Source organism: Morus notabilis, unplaced genomic scaffold (assembly GCF_000414095.1).
Source record: "Morus notabilis unplaced genomic scaffold, ASM41409v2 Scaffold307, whole genome shotgun sequence".
Taxonomy (NCBI): Eukaryota; Viridiplantae; Streptophyta; class Magnoliopsida; order Rosales; family Moraceae; genus Morus; species Morus notabilis.
Genome location: NW_010361515.1, coordinates 470,295 through 490,720, shown reverse-complemented (window position 1 = coordinate 490,720; position 20,426 = coordinate 470,295). Strand labels below are relative to the sequence as shown.

Here is a 20,426-nt window from a genome sequence, read left to right as displayed (position 1 = left end):
GAGAGAAGAGAGGGCTGCATGGGAAGGAAAGGAAAGAAAGGAAAAGAAAAAGAAAAAGAAAAAGAAAAATAGGTGTCCAAATATTTTAAATGATAGTCCAGAAAATGTGTCTACACACACTTCTGGGGAAAAATGTAAATACTGAAAGTAATTAAATTCCTTAGAATTATTTAAATTTACACGTCAGAAACATTTAATAAACAATAATTAATATTTTAAATCAGATTAGGCATACTAATAAATCTTAATTACCTTAATTAATCCCGTATAATTTTTTAGGGTGTTACAGAAAGTGCAGCGAGAATCCAAGCAACTACGATTGAGTTGAAGGAAATTATACAATACATTAGTTTTATGATTCTACAATTTCTTGTCTCGCTCATCATCTGGGTAGAAAATCAGAAACTGTAATCTCATTGACAGAACAACTATTAACAACGATTATTTCTTGGTGGCTGGTGTATCGACTAGTAATAAAGGCAGGTCGTTCAGGTTGAGAAAGACTCTGAGTTTCGCTTTTTAGCATTAGAACAACTGATGACATGGTAGGCCTTAATAATGCGTCTTCTTGAACGCACAATAACCCAATTTGGATGCATCTCAAAACTTCGTTTGGATGACATGAGTCTCCCAAACATGGATCCACTAAGTCCAATGCTTTCCCTTCATTCCATAATTGCCATGCCTGTATGATGATCAGGCACCATATATAAAATATATAATGAGATTGATTACTATTTAATTGAAAAACCAATTTGTGACGTCCATATTTGTTTAAGCCACTAAATCTTACATATGCTACCAGGCTAAGCGCACAATCTGTTATGTGAAAGCTAGTGTTCCTCCTCCCACTTAGAATCTCAAGCAAGAGCACTCCAAAACTAAAAACATCAGACTTTATGGAATACAATCCTTCCATAGCATATTCTGGGGCCATGTAACCACTTTTCTCGCATAAGAAAAACACAAAAGATGATAAGACATAGATACATATTAGATAAGAATTGAAACTATTTTGAAGCACATTATTATAAGCAGTTTGAAAGTTCAAAACTTACTAAGTTCCAACAATTCTTCTAGTGTTTCCTTGAGTTTGGTCTACTCCAAACATCTTGGCCATGCCGAAATCTGATACTTTCGGATTCATTCTCTTATCTAGCAAGATATTGCTTGCTTTGAGATCACGGTGTATGATTTTTAGCCGAGAATCCTCATGCAAATATAGAATTCCTCGAGCAATTCCTTCAATTATGTTGCATCTTGCCGACCAATTCAATTGACCTTGTTTTTTTGGATCTGCATATCAGGCAGAGAGAACATATGTAAGAAGCATGATATAACAACAAAGAGCATAGGTTTATTGCATACATATCTATTTCATTCTCCATTAAAAAGATATGTAGCAATATCATGCGATTGGAAGATCGAACATTGTTCTTCTCCTCATTTAATCAAAGACGTGTTTAGATATGCACAAACCGAACAAAAAATAATCACGGCTTTTGTTGGGCACGTATTCATAGACAAGTATCCTTTCATCTCCATCCAAGCAAAATCCCAAAAGCCTTACGAGATTTCTGTGTTGAAGCTTTGCTACTAACACAACCTCATTCTTAAACTCCAATGCACCTTGTCCAGAGCTCTTGGATAACCTTTTGACAGCTATTTCTCGTCCATTTGGAAGCGTTCCCTAAAAATGTATACATATATAATCATAATTACTTAATTAGCTTAATTTTGATTATTGACACTATTGGTCCTTCAACTTTGAATATCGTGATATTTTGGTTTTTGAATTTTTGATTTTAGCAGGCTACTTCCTAAATTTTTATTTTGAATAGTTTTGGTCTCTGTACCACTAAATTTTGAGAACGGATTTCTGAAATATAATATAGATAATTCACAAAGCTACCGAATATAGTTGAAAATTTTACTTAAATAGTTAAATTAATTACAAAATGTTATAACATTATTCAATGATGAGTTGTAACAGTAGTGAAGAGGACATTTTGCACATAATATTACTATTTCTATAAATTTTCAAGTTATATATTATGTAATAAACACATGAATTAACAGTGCCAATAGCCCATTTTGCTCTGTGTGTGTGTGAATGAAAGCAACATCTTATGATATGTACCTTATAAACTTCACCAAATCCGCCTTTACCTAACATGTTATAATCAGAAAACTTGGTTGTGGCAGTTTCGATACTTTTAAAATCAAACTGCAAGGAGTCTTTCATAGTGATATCATTGGCAGCTGCAATTCAAGCCGAAAAAACGAGATTTGGGAAAAGATTCCACATACCGATCAACATATTAAAATGACGAAAGAAAATTTGGTTTCATTACAAACTATTTTTCTTTTAAGAATTTTACCAGTTTCTTGAGTAATTAGAGCATTATATTTTTTTCTTGCTCTTCTGCGAATGAAATAGCCACCCGCGGTAACAACAACCAAGGCAGTAACACCAAGTGGAACCACAATAGCAACAATGGCTACTGACGAAATTTTTTTCTTTCCTGCGTACAGAAATAGCTAGAATTTATATATGCTTCATATGATACGGAAAAGGCGATTCTAGTTTTTTATTCAAAAGAAAGGAAAAAGAAACAACATTACAAAAATGAAAATTTTAGAACATATCACACTTGAAAGGCATAGTTAGTGTCTTCAAACATCATGGTAACGTGGTCAAATGCGGACATTGATCTTTACACACTGCTGAAAATTCAAATATCAGCTAGAATTATTCCAAGTTTAAACAGAGGAATCTACTGTAAAGTTCAAAGAATTAAGAGTTAGACTAGCCCACAATTTCAGACAATTAGCCTTTTTACTTAACACATTTTTTAGTTGATTAAATGCAAGTAATTTTTTAGCAATACGAGGATGTGATGTGAGGGTAGCATATAGCAGTTGTAACTATAGTGGACATTAAATTTCAGGCTCGAAATATAATTTGTTAAGACATAGGCTATATAGCGACTTCTCTGTGCCGATCCTTGCCCAGGGAAAAAAAGTTGTTTTCTATTTTATACCCTGCACTTTTAATTTATATGGAAAAAAAAATTGCTTTATGTTTTAAATGTTCACAAGATTGTACTGTTTGAATTTTAATTTTGTATCAATTTTGTACCTTCTCTGGATAACGGTTTATTTTGACCCTTAAATTTACAATTTCAACCATTGTAGCTTATAGATGGTCTTGCATCCAAAAATGAATCATGCCCATTGTTTAGTAAACAAATAAAAAATCATAAAATTTGTATTTTCAAGCTAATATGCAAATGGAAAATTTTCAATTATGGTTTCTATTAGGTCGTTTGTTAGTTGGCAAAAGGTTGTATAAATTCAAAAAACAGGTACAATTGTTATTGGTGTTCTGGACAGCTATGAAAATTCTATTTTTAGTTATTTGTACCAGATTTGGAATGATTTCTTCTATAGAAGGTAAGTAGCTTTTGGGAAGGCATTTTCAGATAGTTGATTGCCGTGTGATTTTAGCTGATATGGTTGAATTTGTTGGTTAATTGATTGGCTCTGTGTATGGAAAGAATCCTTGGGAGAATTTGCTTTTTTGAGGGTAGTTATGGTGGGGAGAAAAATTGAGCTGTGGACCTCTTTTTGTGGTGTGCATTATTCTGAAAATCTGCTATGAACGTGTATGAGTTTTGAGAGAAACAATCTGCAGAAAAAGTCTGTGTTAGGTGCTTTTAAGAGGCGATAGCTAAAAGTTTGTTCTTCAGGAGGAAGATGTATTATTTTAGGGAGAAAGCTTTCAAAGATGAGTGGGGCTCGCTGGACAATGTCTCTAAGAAGATTTTACACAATGGCAATATTGTCAAGGAGGGAGTCTTTGAGTGTGTAAGACCGTTTGGTGTTTTGTAATCTTTTGATTTTAGTAGATTGTTCACTGCCTGAGCGCGGCCCCGTGAATGTGGGTGTGCGCACCAAACTTTGATACAAATTCCTGATGTTGTTTATGTTTCTGCATTATTTTTTTGCACGTTTAGTTATTTGTTGTTGAATCCAGAAATTTCTATTAATGACCAGTGTTACAAAAAATATTATAACACTCCTTATAATACATGTATAAAAACAGACCTTATAACAGTTTTATTATGTGTTATCTATAAATTAATTAAAAAGTCAAACTCATCCATGTAGTCAAAATCACCTATTGACTGAGAAAAGATACAAATTTGAAGATTTGAAATTTGGTGGTAATAGGTGTAGTTTCTAAAGCATCCAAAATACAAGGTTACTTTTTCTTGTAAACTCAAAATGCAGGATATAAAATCCTAAATATCCCAAGAAAGAAAGAAAGAAAGAAAGAAAGCAAGAAAGAAAGATGATACTCTGCATATTCAATTAATTTATTTCTATTTTTCCCTTTTATCTGAAAAAGGGATTTCATTAAAAATGACAAATTTCAGTTCATCAACAAGCTCAGACATAAAATAGGGGGAAACCCCACTAGGAACTTCCTATCATTAATAAAGGGAAAAAAAATCTCGTAATTGGATCTCATTGTGTTAAATTGAGTAACACCTAGGGGTTGTTCTTTTACATTTTTGAGTTAGAGTGACTTGAGTGATGATTTTGAGTTGAGTTTGAGTTATAACTTGAATTGAAGTTGTAACTTGAATTTGTGTTTGGATGTGCATATTTGAGTTATGATTTGAATTGAGAATCTTTTTTAGTTTGTGTTTGGGTGGGTCAAAACTTAAATTTGTATTTAGATAGTATTTTAATAAAAACTCAATAGTGATGAAAAATTTTAATAGGGTATATGAGTGGGGTTTTATTCATCTTTTCATTGTGAATGCATAGAAAAAAAATAATCTCAATAAGAATTAAAACGAAAAAGTTATGGCATTTTTAAGAATAAAAAAAATATTGTTGATTAACTTGAGTTTGAGTTTATGAACTCGTGTTGAAATGGAAACTTGAATTCGAGTTTAGCCCCAAACTCGAGTTCAAATTCAAATTTTACAAAAAAAAATAAACTTAAATAAAGTTATAATTCGAGTTTAAATTTTTTATGAGTTTCGTTGCAAAAGAATAACCCCCTAATAATTTTTGAGCCCTTGGACGTACATTTTGTATGCATATGTGACAAAGACTAGACAAGAAAGGAGAAATTACTAGCAAGCGATATCAAAGTCAATAACAATATGTTGATAGAAATTTCAAGTGTTCTGAATGAACGGGACTCTATAGTTGCAGAAACGTAAGGAAAGGAAGAGGAAAGATCATCTCAGCCCTTCTGTAGATTAAGCAGTTGGAAAAGTCATCTAGTCAGACTGGGAAGAGTCATAAGCATGCAGTTGGGGCAGTTCGGGGAGTTAATTTTTGAGTGAAAAACTCAAAAAAAATGTAACTCGAGTTACAATTTTATTTGAGTTCATGTTCTTTTAAGTTTGAACTCGAGTTTAGAACTAAAACTCGAGTTCAAGTTTCCCCTTCAACTCGAGTTCAGAAACTCAAACTCAAGTTAATGAACAGTATTTTTTCTATTCTTAAAAATGCTATAATTTTTTCGTTTTAATTTTGATTGAGATGATTTTTTTTTCTATACGTTGACAATGAAAAGACGAAAAAAACTGGACCCATATACCCTATTAAAATTTTTCATCAGCTTTGAGTTTTTATTAAAATACTATCTAAAAATAAATTTAAGTTTTGGCTTACTTAAACACAAACTCAAAAAAGATTCTTATCTCAAACCATAACTCAAATGTACACAACCAAACACAAACTCAAGTTACAACTTCAACTCAAGTTATAACTCAAACTCAACTCAAAATTTACACTCAAGTTACCTAACTCAAAAACATCAAAAGAACAAGTCCTAAGTTTCGAAGCTCTATCATAAATTAACAAAAGTCAAATTTGCTTTTTGGCCGACTGTATATCTCTTTCGTTTCATTCATTTCATAGGAACATTCAAATAGAGAATCAAAATTTCAGGCAAATTAGTTGTCTTCAATAGACAGCGGAAAGTTTAATTTCGTTAAGGGGGAAAAAAAAGAATGCAAGAATATCAAACTCGCGCTCTTCCAAACTCAGGCCTTATCTCACCTTTTATATCACGGCGTTTGATCCAATAATCATTAGCTTAGGAGTAATTGCTTAGGATACTCTAATTCTACAAGTTAAACGTGCATGGTACTTAAAAATCCAATTTAGGTCGTTCAAGAGTGATAAAAGTGCTGTAGTAATTTCGTGATAAGGATTAATACTAATCGAATTCGTGGTACCTGGTGGAGGAGGTGGAGGAGTAGGAGTCTCCAATGCTGTATCGTTGAAAAACATGTATAAATCATACATGATAAAACAGCTTGGCAGAAGAATCCTTGCGCTCCGTTGCCCGTTGCAGCATGTCTGAATCTCCTTTATGGCTGACCGTAAACACGTACTACAACCTGCTACCGACAAGTCCGGAGTACACTGCGCTAATCCGTACACAGTCTCGGAGCCGGTGAAATTCTGCTCACCGGTAGCAAACTTCTTGGTCTGCTCATCAGAAATATTCGCCGCTTTAACGGCTAGCGTGTTAACCATGTTGTCCAGCAATAGCAACTGATTGTCATCCATAACATTATTAGTACTAGCAGTTCTGGAGCCGAGAATGGACTTCACTGGGTTTGTCTCAGAGATTGCATAGATGGGCTGGTCGGAATAGCGCAATAAGCACTCCTCGTACCAGATTACGGCGTCTTTCTCGACCGGGCACAGTCTTTGTATCTCTATGTAAGCGTTGACGACGCAATCTTGACAGATGAGGCTGGTGACGTCTCCACGGCAGAGAAATAGGCCGAAAACAGGGTCGGAAGGTTTGCTCGTGTCGGGTACATAGCTGAAGTCACTGTCGTTGGAGGCGCAGGCGTCAAGTTTATAGAGGAGGACGTTGAGGTTGTATGCATAGGTACTGTTAGAAGTGAAAGTTGTGGAGTTTTCACAGGCGTGAGAGAGATAAGTTGGCAGTGCGGCTGCTTCACTGGCAATAGTGTCGATGGTTACTAAGCTGATCGTAATCACAACAAGGATTATTTTCATAAATGCTGAAAAAAATTTGAAGGAGAACATTTTCATCTTCAGTTCTTTTTTCGACTCATTGGATATGGCTCCTCTCTTTACTCGTGACAATATATTATTGTTTGAAGTTTAGCTGACTACGATATAATTTTTTATTTTGACGGATTCAACTACTAAGTTGTGCGGACCTCGTCCTAAAGACCCTACAAAGGTGACATGATCATTATCTAAAAATTAAGAACAATCCTATTTGTTCCTATAGGATTAGATTACCACCCTCCCACAAAGGATAGGCCCTACCTACCGGTCTCAATTGAGTCCCACAGACAAGGCTCACTCTTTATAAAGATGAATTATTCAGAAAACTAAGTGTATTATGTCATTATACTTACATGGTACGCTCATTTAATAAAAAGTCTTTTGTCATTTTATGTAAGGTGCGGACACTTTTTTTTTTTACTTTTCACACACTCCTTTTAATGTGACTTGAGAGTTGTTCCCGATTCAAATCATGGTTCATGATTCGTTACAGTATTTTTTCTAAAAAAAAAATACACGTAAATCGAAAATGATTTTAATCTATGAACTAAACGAATACCCATTAATACAATTACTTTTAAGGACAATAATATTTTTTAAAAATACCATTACACACCTCATCATTAAAAAAATATATTGTCATCTCAAATTTACTGTACCTTAATTTTTCAGAAGAATAGGGATGAATTCCAACGTGAAAGAACTTCCCCACAAAAAGGTACGTGGTTTAAATTTTTTCTTAAAAGCTCTTATTTTCTCAATTCAATTTTTGATGGTTAATTATATAATTAGTTCTAAAATATTCATGATTCGTGAAAAAATTTGAAGAGAAAGATTCGTGAAAGAGCCGCCGGCATGGACTCACTGTGGTTGAATGTGGAAATTGGAAAGTTCTTTTTTTTTTTCTTTTTTTTTTTTTTGTGGTTACAGACGACTCCTACTCTAGTCGGCATATTCAGTAGTTTTTTATTTTAATAGGGACGATAATACGAGAAAGTGCAGAAGACTCCATGTAATTGTATAACATTATGCTTCAATGCTTCAATTTTGTCGTTGGGGATTGTTAATGCTTTTATAAATCATATTCTCTTCCCAAAAAAAAAAAAAAACACTTCAATTTCATATATATGAAAAAAAAAAGAAAGAAAATGATAAGTTTAATTGATGGGAGGATATAAAAAAAAGAAGAAAATACTTTTTTTTTTTAAATTTTAAGAGGCGTAATAAGTAGAATGAGGGATGATTTAAGAATGTGTCTATAAAAAGTAGAATTAGGAGTTATTTAATTGTAAGAGTTTTTTGAAATTTTAAGAGAGGTGTAACAAGTAGAATAGGAGGTGGTTTTAAAATGTGTGTGAAAGTAAAAAATAGAGTATCAATAGACGCATTTTTTTTATATAATTAAGTTTCTATTTCCTCCTGTGCTTTATATTTATTGTTTAATCAAGACCACCTTAAATACTACACTTAAATCTCTCCTTTTTTTTTACTAATCAAATTTCTTAATATTAATTTACTTTACAAAATTTACCTGTTATAGATTTTTTTTTTTTTTTTTGTTAAACGATCACATTTTTTGAGCTTACTAATAATTAGATTTTATATAATACGGCATGGTAAAAACATATTACGAACAAGTTCTCCACTATATAATCTCCCATTAATATTATTCTCTTTCATGAAGCCGTTTTCTTTTTGTAATTGACATTCTTTTTACCACATTATATACAAAAAATTTTGTAGGAGTGCAAATAATAAATAATGAAATGCCTTACTGATAATATATATGTACATATGTGTATATACATATAAATAACCAATTGTAAATGTTTCAGAATTATTTTTTTCTTGATGCGATTAACCCAAATATAATCAATACACAAAGACATTATTTTCTTGAACTTTTCTTACTAGAAAACTAGTTTGACCTGCCATGTATAAAAAATGTTAATGACGGGAGAATTCACAGCACTAGTAATTGTTTAAATTTTCTAACTAATCTAAATGTGTAAAATAATTTCATAAAGGACTAAAAATAGTGTTAATCAAAGTTAATTAATTTAAAAATTATAGATAGAGTACTTATGAGGATTTCAACTAAATAATAAAGGTAAAACACACTAAAAAAGAGAAACTTAATTACATAACAATGACATAGAAAAAACACACACGTGTTAACTTTTTATTAGACGGGTGTACCACGCAAATATAATGATGTGGTATACTCGGTTTACTGAATAATTCTTCATTTGTAAGAAGGCGGGAATATAACTCCATGAGGCTATAGAACATATTTTAAAAATTAAATATTGTCCCGATCTTTGTCCTTCTAATCATAAAAAGCCATTTGTCATCAATCATTTACCAGTGTTATTTTTTCTTCATTTTTAGTCCACCTTTTCCTTTTCTTTTCTTTTCTTTTTTTCGCCCAATTATGGTTAATGAGGTTTTTGGGAATTAAAGATAATTTGTGGTTCGTATTTTCAGAAATTAGAGCTAATAATTTTTTTAAAAACTTGTTGAAGAAAATAGAATGTTTTAAAATATTTTGAAATAAATAGCACACTTACGAATTTTTATCCTCAGTAAAAAATTATTTATCGCTTTAAAAAAAATAAATTATTAACCAGTAAATAAATTATTTACTTCAAATACTATAAAACCTCTTATTTACTTAAAAATATTTCAAAAAATGTTATTTGCATCTTTCTTAGAGATTGGGGTAAAAGAGTTTTGGTGTTCTCATCTTCACCCTGGATTTTTTTTTTTTGGGTTTTAACACATTTGGCCCTTAAATTTATTGTAGTTTAGCAAATTGCCCCCTCAATCTTTAATTTAGACAAATTGCCCCCCCGGCAATATATTCTATTTTGACGATGATTGTGTTGAATTTGTGTCGAAAAAGCATGTTTAACGCAAAAATTTCAACATCCCAGTTCAAATGTAACACAAATCTTTCAATTTTTCAACCTTTAATCCCTCAAATCTAATAAAAAAATTTGAGCAAATTTAGTAAAATGGGGTACAATGCAACAATTTTACAAGTTTGGAAGGTTAATTATCAAAATTAAAAGTTTGAGGGGCAATTTACTAAAGCACGATAAGTTCAAAGGATAATTGTGCTAAAACCCCTTTTTTTAATCAAAATTACTTCACGCTCTACATAAGTGACTAGGGGCTTGTTCTTTTGGAATGTGACTTGAGTGTAGTTTTTTAGTTGAATTTGAGTTATAACTTGAATTGAAATTGTAATTTGAGTTTGTGTTTGGTTGTGTACATTTGAGTTATAGTTTAAGATAAGAATCTTTTTGAGTTTGTGTTTGAATGAGTCAAAACTTGAATTTGTATTTAGATAGTATTTTAATAAAAACTCAATGGTGATGAAAAATTTCAATAGGGTATATAAGTGAGATTTTATTCGTCTTTTCGTTGTCAACGCATAGAAAAAAAATCATCTCAATCAGTATTAAAATGAAAAAGTTATAGCATTTTTAAGAATAGAAAAATTATTGTTCATTAATTTGAGTTCGAGTTTCTGAACTCGAGTTGAAGGGAAAATTTGAACTCGAGTTTTAGTCTCAAACTCGAATTCAAACTTAAAAGGATATGAACTTGAATAAAGTTGAAAATTGAGTTGCCTTTTTTTTAGGTTGCCGAACACACCCTAGGTTTTTTTGTAATTTTCTTTTTTACAAAGAAAACAGTATTTTGTTGAACAGAATCGAACTCCATATGTGATTAAGTATTTTCAGTAGCGTGGTGCGAGTAAACTGAGGTAACCTTAACCGTAATGTTTAACAATTTTTTAGTGCCATAATCATTAATATCCCCAATTATTATTTTTTTTTTTTGTGAAATGCGGGTTTCACCTTATATTTTGGAAGATAAAATACGCCCTCGTTTTACAAATCAGAGCCTCTCTTTTGCACTTGTTGGCTAACATTACAAAAATGTTTATTAATTTTTTAGTGTCATAATTACAAAAACATCCCCAATATTTTAGCCAAATGAAGATTTTCACCTTACAGTGTTGGAAGAGAAAAAAGTATTCCTTATTTTACAAATCAAAAAAAAAAAAAAAAAAAAAAAAACGAAAACAAAATTACCTCCCCTCTGCTTTGTATACAAAAAAATATTTTTCAATACAAAAAAATATTTTTCAAAGTGCCAACGTTAGTTTTAATCTAAGCAAAAGAGTAGTCATGAGAATATAATTTCTTGTCTCGGTGCTCATCTTGGGAGAAAATCAGAAACTGTAATCTTGTTGACAAAATAACTATTAACAGCTATTATTTCTTGGTGGCTAGTGTATCGACTAGTAATAAAGGCATGTCGTTCAGGTTGAGAAAGACTCTGAACTTCGCTTTTTAGCATTAGAACAACTGATGAGGCCCTAATAATGCGTCTTCTTGAACGCACAATAACCCAATTTAGATGTATCTCAAAACTTCGTTTGGATGACAATCTGATCTCAAACATGGATCCATAACTTCCACGCCTGTACCATATATAAAATATATTAGGAGGTTGATTAATGTTTAATTGAAAACCCAATTTGTGACGACCATTTAATTGTTTAAGCTACTAGACCTTACATGTGCTACAAGGCTTAGCGCACAATTTGTTATTTGAAAGCTAGTGTTCTTTCTCCCACTTAGAATCTCAAGCAAGAGCACTCCAAAACTAAAAACTAAAAACTATTATTAATGAATTTTAAATAATTATAAAAAAAAAATTCTAACTTCATTAAAAAATGACCACTTTAATCACAAGCAGAATATAAACATGTTATTATTAAAAATAATAAATAAAAGTAAACAAAATTAGTATCGTGTGCATGGTGCATAGCATTCGTTTCTATGCATTTCCTATGTCAATATAAGTTGTTAACTTTTGCCAAAAGTGCTTAGGTTACAAAAATAATAATAATTGTAATTTGCATATGAACCATATCATGAAGTATTTGTAAACGCAAAATTTATTCTTTGAAGTATTGTATAGAGAGTTAAACCAAAACTTATTAAGTTCCAACAACTCTTTTAGTGTTTTCTTGAGGTTCGTTTTCTCCAAACATTTTTACCATGTCAAAATTATTTTTATCTAACAAGATGTTGCTTGCTTTGAGATCACGATGTATAATCCTTAGCATGAAATCCTCATGTAGATATAAAATTCCCCGAACAATTCCTTTGATTATGTTGCATCTTGTTGACCATTTCATCTGACCTTTTTTTTCTGCATCTGCACATTGAAAGGAAACATATATCTTAATAGCAATAAACAAATAGTACTCTTGTTACACACACTCGCACATCATTCCGTTCGAAAGGATAATTAGTCTATGCATCATCAGTCCAATTAGAAAATGGTTATTAGTAGAAACAATCTTCTCCTCAACTAGAAAATGTGTGTTTAGACACACGAACCGAATAGAAAATAATCAAGGCTTTTTGTTGGGCACGTATTCATAGACAAGTATCTTTTCATCTCCTTCCAAGCAAAATCCCAAAAGCCTCACAAGATTTATGTGTTGAAGCTTGGCTACCAATACAACCTCATTCTTAAATTCGGTTGCACCTTGTCCGGAGCTTTTGGATAACCTCTTGACAGCTATTTCTCGTCCATCTTGAAGCTTCCCCTGATCAAAATATATAGCTTATAAAATCACTTCATTTCTCTTTAGGCTTGACATACACATACATGTAAAAGGGAACGACATTTGCCCATGTACGTACCTTGTAAACTTTACCAAATCCACCTTCTCCTAACACGTTATCATCAGAAAACTTGCTTATGGCGGCTTCGATAGTTTTAAAATCGAACTGCAAGGACTCTACTGTTATGTCATTCACAGCTGCAACTCAAACCAAAATGAAAAAAAAAAAAAAAAAAAAAAAATTATTGTGAAAAATCACACACCTGTAGAACGTATAATTAGAATGATAAAATAATCACGTATGATTCCATATATAACAAACTAGTTTATGAAGTTCTCTTCACCATTGTCTTGCTCAATTTGAGCATTGTGCTTCTTTCTGGCTCTTATGCGAATGTAGTAACCTGTGGCAACTAGCAATGCAGTTACAAGAACGGGGACTACACTGGCAACAATAATGATCACCGATGATACTCTTTTCTTTCCTGCTTACAGTTTAGCTAGAATTAACATATAACATGACATCGTTCTCGAAAGAGCAAGATTAAAATCTCTCTCAGATAAACAAATGCATAAAAGAAAGAAACGAAAACACATGACAAGATGATGGGCAACTAGATCACAATGTACATCCAAACGCCCATTCAAATTACAATTTAAATTATACAGTTTGAATTTTTTGATTCAAATAAAAAAGTTCAAATCAATAAATTTAATTCGAACCAGCGAACCAAATAGGGGCTTAGAGTTTAGTTCCTTAAGTTTAACCGTTCAAACAATTTTTGAATAATAAAAAGATGCCATCTCTCATTGCTTTTCACCCCAACCAAATACAAATTTCAATCTTATTCACTGTTCAGATTAAAATTATAATTGCACATTTAAACGCGAATTCAAACTCCAATTTAAACTACACAATTTAAATTTTTCTATTCAAATAAAGAAAATTTGATCTAGTGAACCAAACGGGGGCACAATTGTTCGAATTATATAACGGGAGAACGTAGTAAATAGCAGATTTATGAAACTCAATTAAGTAAATAGTAGATTTTAAAACTATTTAAATAAATAGCAATTTACATAATAAATGAATCATTCATCGTGTAAATGGTTCATTTACCCATTTACGGCTAATCTTTACCACATAAGTTATTTTTTTACATACTGTAAATAAATTATTTATATGATAAATAATTCTTTTATCATGTAAATTACTATTTATTTTAAATAATTTTAAAATATGTTATTTACTTAATTTAGTTTCAAAAATATGTTATTTGCTACAATTTTTTTCAAAAAACAAAAAAACAAAAAAAACTAAGTACCTTTGGATCTCCCTACGAGACCTGGCGGTACCTGAATGGCGGGCGGTGCCGCACTAGGTGTCACAGACGTTGCAGAAACGGAGTAGAAGGGGTAGACTTCCTACCTAATATTAGAACTGGGAAACAGAACTCTTCCCCCTAACTTCCCATCGCAGCACTCGGGAAGTCTTCCTATGGCTTCCGTTAGACATGTACCACAGGCCTCACCAGACAGGTCCGGCGTGCACTGCACCAGGTTGTAGAGCTTCTGGAACCCGTTGACATCTGCATCTTTCGTTGCGAACTTCCTTTCCCCGGACCCGCCTCTCGCAGCCTCCACAACCGCCTCTTTCATGGTGTTGTTCAGCAGCCGGGTAAACCGGTCTTTATCAGTGACGTTCGCCGTGTTCAAAAGATATACGCCGGGCCTTGTAGCCACTTGGCCGAAGAAGGACGGGTAGTTGGAATACTGCAGCTGGCACTTGTCGTACCATATCAAGGCCTTTCTGCTGACCCCCGGGCAGCGCTCCTCGATGTCCTTGACGGCGAAGCTCATGCAGTCCTGGCAATCAGTGACGTTGACGTCTCCACGGCAGAAAACTTGCCCGTAAAGGGCGGCAGAGTGGTCTCCGGTAGCGATGGTTGTGGTTTTCTGGAATTCGTGGGACGCGAAGGCTGAGAGCGAAGCGAAAAGGGTGTTGCGATTTGATAGATAGACGCTGTTCGAGGTGACATTGGTCTTGTTTTCGCAAAAATGGTATAGATACGTAGGCTCGTAAGTAATGGCTCCAACGTTAATCAGCCCGATTGATGTAATAAGCAAAGATGGAATTAACAGAATCGTTGGGGAGGGAGTGTTGATGGAAAACATTTTTCTTTTAAGATTATGGCGTAGGAGCTGAGTAGAAACCAGTTTTCTGACTAAATCGGACAGAGAAAGGACGAACGTCCAAGTTTCCCTGAGTGGGACACAACCAAAACCAAAGAGCTGAGGAAACTCTCAGAGCAAATTGTATTGATAATCAGGGTAATGGTTCTCATCTGAACGACACAACCTGCCTTATAAGGCTACAAAGCAAACGACAAGACAGATAGCAAATGGCAAGGCCAAACGACAGCTAACATAAGCGAATAAAATAAAAGATAGAATAAACGACAAGTAGTATAAGTAAATATAATAAAGGAAGCGACGATGAGCTGCTGCATCAATTAGTTGTGAGAAGTTCGGGATTATGATATTCTTGACCCCATAATAAAAGAGAATCCCCCAGGCAGCTGGCGCAGATAGATGACGGTCAATGTAGATCAAGTGCCTGCTGTGAAGTTTCTTGGTCCAGTTATCCAAAAGAAACACTTGCAATGGAATTTTCCGCATAGGAGGAAAAGCAGGGCAAGAATGGGACAGTCGGTTAGAAGTCCAAACCTAATTAAAATTCTTGAAATTTATTCACAACGTTATAAATGATTACAGAAAAGAATGTAAATATGGGCCGGGTCCAGCGTTGGCCATGACCTATGGTGGTGGCTTTCGCAATTAGAACTGTGGGTTGCACATTGTGCACTCTATTAATAGGTCTTTTTTGTTTTTTGTTTTAATTATTGTAGAAGCCTCTGTTAACAGTAGAGATGTTCATAAATCCGCAGGCCCATCCCAACCCAATCTGAAAAATGAAATTTTTAGTATTAATTTTTTTTCAACCCATTCAATGCCTGACCCGAAGTTTTGAGACGGGGTGTGGGTTAAGCCTATAATGGCCCGCACACCCCAACCCAACCCGCACACCCCATGAACAGTCCTTAATGGGTTGGGCCTTATTTGTAATATCTAACCCTAGACTGTTTTCTATAGTTCTAGCCCTAGACTGAGTCTTCAGTTTCACTCTTTAGACGACAGCCTTCACCTTCAGCCCTTCACTCTTGAGCCTTCCCCTCTTCGACGCACGACCATACCTCCTTCACTCTCTCCGCCTTTCCTCTCCTCTCCTCTCCGCCTCTCCTCTCCTCGGTCTCCGCTTCTCCTCTCCTCTCCTCAGATCTCCGCCTCTCCTCTCAGCTGTCTCCGGTCTCCGCCTCTCATATCAGCTTTCTCCGGTCTCCGCCTTTCCTCTCATCTTTCTTCGGTCTCCGCCTCTCTTCTCGGTGTTCTCCGGTCTTCGCCTCTCCTCTTAGTTTTCTCCAGTCTCCGCCTCTCCTCCCGGCTTTCTCCGGTCTCCGCCTCTCCTCTCGGCTTTCTCCGGTCTCCGCCTCTCCTCTTGGCTTTCTCCGGTCTCCGCCTCTCCTCTTGGCTCTTAGGTAAATTTGAAATCTGAAATCTGATTTCTACTCGATTTTGATGTTTATTGTGAGGAGTTTGCTCTTGAATCAAATGGACTTTGGTTGATCAGTTATATTGTGGCTATGTATGTGATTTCAGCTATGTGATTCGTGAATGTGTCAATGTGATTTTTGATTTGTAATATGTCTGTTTTGTGAACGTGTGTTGATCGGTTTGGACTTTGCCTGGTGTTATATTGTGGCTATGTGATTTCACCTATGTGATTTTAGCTATGTGATTAGTGAATGTGTCAATGTGATTTTTTATTTTTTATTTGTCTGTTTTGTGAACATGTTGATCGGTTTGGACTTTGGCTGGTGTTATATTTTCTATTTAGGATGGACAAGTTCTTATCATCATCAAGCAACAACACCCAAACTTCTGGATCTGTATCATCACCTTCCCCATCCCTTACTCCTAAAAACCAATCGGTTGACCCTGAAGTTTTTTTCAAAACACCAACCCCTAGATCACCAAACAAAAATGTGATTGATTTAGAAAATGAGGAGACAAATGGTAAAAGAAAGCCTGCTAGGAAAGCTGAGGTTTGGGATCATTTTACTATTAAGAAAAGGGCTAGTCCAGGTGATGAAAGTGCAATGTGTAATTATTGTGGGAAGGACTATGCTTATAGTTCTAGAATGCATGGGACAAGTAGCATGTTGGTTCATTTAAGAAAGCAATGCAAAATGAATCCATTGGGAGTGGTTTGTTGACAATAGGGTATAGTAAAGAAGCCTGTAGGAAAGCTTTAGTTAAGATGGTGATCATGGATGAGCTGCCATTTAGGAGTGTAGAATGGAAGGGGTTTAGGCACTTTTGCCAAGTAATGCAACCCAAATTTATTCCTCCTTCAAGAATGACAGTTGCTAGAGATGTTTTGCAATTGTTTAGTGAGGAAAAGGCTAAATTGAAAGCTGCTTTACGCAATGATTGTATGAAAGTATCCTTTACAACTGATGGTTGGACTTCTTTACAAAACATACACTATATATGTCTAACTGCCCACTACATTGATTCTGATTGGAAGCTGTAAAAGAGAATTATCAACTTTTGTACCATGCCAAATGGAAAAGGAGAAACCATTGGGAGGTTGATTGAGTATTTATGCATGGATGGGGCCTTGAGAAAGTGTTCATGGTGACAATAGACAATGCTTCTGCCAATGATTCAGCCTTGAGTTTTTTCAAACGGAGGGTGAATGGGTGGAATAGGGCACTGTTTTGGACGGTGAATTTCTCCATCAGCGTTGTGTTGCTCACATCGTCAACCTCATTGGAAATGAAGGCCTAAAGGAAATGCATAGCTCAATAGTAGCAATTTGAAATGCTATTAAGTATGTCAATCTTCTCCTGTGAGGTTACAAAAGTTTAAAGTTTGTGTAGAGCAAAAGAAAGTTGAATATAAGGGGATGTTGATCTTAGATGTCCCAACTAGGTGGATCTCAATATACACGATGCTAGATGTTGCTATTAAGTTCCAAAAGGCCTTTGATAGGTTTGAAGAGGAGGATGAAAACTACTTAGGATACTTTTTGGAAGAAGAGGGTGGGAAGAGAAAAGTGGGACCACCAATGAAGGAAGATTAGGCAAATGCTAAGGTTTTTGTTCAATTTCTTAAGACTTTTTATGAAGTCACTTTGAAATTTAGTACATCAGAACATGTCACTTCCAACACTTTTTTCCATGAGATTTGTATCATTCAAAGACGGTTGAGTGAGTTATGTGAAAGTGGTGATTGCTTGTTGTCAACTATGGCTTTTGGGATGAGAAGGCAGTTTGAAAAATATTTGGGCAATAAGGAAAATATTCACTGTATGTTGTTTATTATTGTTGTACTTGACCTTCGATATAAAAAGGCATATCTTTGGAACTGTTTTAGCATGATTTATGATGCTTCCACAGCCTCTAAATTGTGCAACAAAGTGGATGAAACACTGGCTAAAATGACATCCTTTTGTGGTGAAGGGGTAGATAATGAAAAAAAAAAAAAAAAAAAGAAATGGCTGAAAATACTCCAAAACAACCACCTGTCCAAGCGGTCAATGAGTTGCTAAGTCAATTCTTAAAGCAACGAGGGGGTAATATGGAGAAAAATGACCTTGAGAGGTATCTAGCTGAAGAGAATGTGAACCCTTTAACCCTTGATTTTGATATTTTGGAGTGGTGGAAAGATAATAGCAAGAAGTTAACTTAACAGGTCTTGCAATCATCCATTAGGCGACTCCAATAATCGGAGAAATATGCTGTGTATTTTGGAGGTAACTTAACAATCTCCCACAACTAGAGGTTTTATCGAATATTTATGATCCATAAATATCTCGAGTGTAAAAAGTTATGATAAAATTTTGAGAAAAATTTGATAAACATCATGATCAAATATTGGTAAAAATATTGATTTTAGTCAAGTTATAGTGTATCTTCTTTATATAGAATTTTGAGAAATATCAGAAAATTAGAAAGAAAACAAAAATTGTAAAAATCGGTAGTCAATGTATTTTTTTTTATTTTTTTTCATTTTTTCAATATACACATTGTATATTAGCACGTCGTGCTATTAATAGTGCTTGAATCACGATGAAATCTCAATTTGGGACTTAAAAAACTCTCTTTTGATATTGAGATTTTTATTTAACATGCATATAAAGCTTATACGTTAACATGTTTATTCTTTTGTCAATTTTCATCATGTCCTAAATAATAAGTATAACAAAAGAAATATCAATTTTCTTGTTATGGAAAAGGAAAAGTATGGTCGCTCTGTCTTTTGGCACTATATCAGCAATGTCCATTTATTTTGGCGCTGTATCAGCAATATTGTTTACTATTAGCAATCACTGGGGTTAGGAACTGGAAGATACACTAGAAGCAACTGTAAGACCAGTTACAGAGCGGTTAGTCATTGAAGACTGATTGATTGGTATCACTCTAGGAACACAAAATGCAGGTTGACTTGGTTGAGGAAGAGAAACCGATCCACTTTCCAAGAGTACTACCACAGACGACATTGTGGGCCAGTCCGCTGGATCCTCCTGAACACACAAAAGCCCAATATTCATGCTTCTTATGACTTCCTCAATCGGGCATGTTTCCTTCATCAAAGGGTCCACAAATTCCAACTGTTTCCCTTCCTTCCCATGATATTGATCAAAAGGGTATATTACATTCTTAATCTATCTATTTGAATTTACAGCTCAATCATAATGTACAATACCAATTCAGTTAATGAAGAACATACATATCTGATGAGTGTCAAAGAGCTTTCTACACGGTAAGTGCTATTATTCCTCTTTCCGCTAATGATTTTGAGTAATATCACGCCGAAACTAATAACGTCTGATTTTGTGGAGAATATTCCCTCCATTACATATAGCCTCCCCTTAAGCAGTAATTATAATAAATTCATTTTTTAAGGAAATAACATATTCTAAAATAATTAAAGTAAATAGTAGTGGTAAATGATTTATTACTTTTACAGAAATCAAATGATATTTGGCCTAACTCAACTTAACAAAACCGGCTTATTAGGGGAGGATTGCCGTCGCCTTATTAAGTGGATCATGTCAATATCTCCAGCCAATGTGGGGTTCTAATACGCCCCCTCACGTACAGCGTGGACCATGTCAAACCGCTACAAATAAGTCGATATTGGGGGACCTAACATTACAAAACTAGGCCTGTTCTGATACCATTTTACAGAAATTGAAGAATATTGGGCCTAACTCAACTTAACAAAACCGGCTTATTAGGAGAGGATTGCACTCGCCTTATTAAGTGGATTATGTCAATATGTTGAGTTCTAATAATTACTAGAGGCAATAATTTACTTACCGGTAAATATTCAGTCTAAATAATGTATGTACCGACATAAATAAACTATTTATAAGTAAATATGTTATTTACTTTGATTATTTTTTAAAAAAATATGCTAGTTGCATTTTTATCCCCGACCAAAAATGTCAAGTAATAGGGCTTCTTGTAAGTCCGAACTCGAATCTGATACGGGCTCTTTAGCTATGGCCTAAAAGTAGTTTTTAATGGGTCTAATCAATACGGCCCATATCCCT

General features: G+C 34.2%; 1 protein-coding gene and 1 pseudogene across 1 annotated transcript; both read right to left on the bottom strand.

Moving 5' to 3' along the window:
• Positions 1–267: 267 nt before the first annotated feature.
• Positions 268–7,148, bottom strand: LOC21408896 (cysteine-rich receptor-like protein kinase 10). The gene is made up of 7 exons (XM_024166764.1): positions 6,270–7,148; positions 2,382–2,525; positions 2,141–2,262; positions 1,480–1,690; positions 1,059–1,296; positions 794–944; positions 268–685 (listed from the first exon to the last, which is right to left on the bottom strand). The coding sequence occupies exons 1-7, from the start codon at positions 7,102–7,104 to the stop codon at positions 383–385; spliced, it is 2,004 nt and encodes a 667-aa protein (XP_024022532.1). The 5' UTR covers positions 7,105–7,148; the 3' UTR covers positions 268–382.
• Positions 7,149–11,654: 4,506 nt separating this feature from the next.
• LOC112091937 lies at positions 11,655–14,917 on the bottom strand (annotated as a pseudogene).
• Between the last annotated feature and the right edge of the window lie 5,509 nt (positions 14,918–20,426).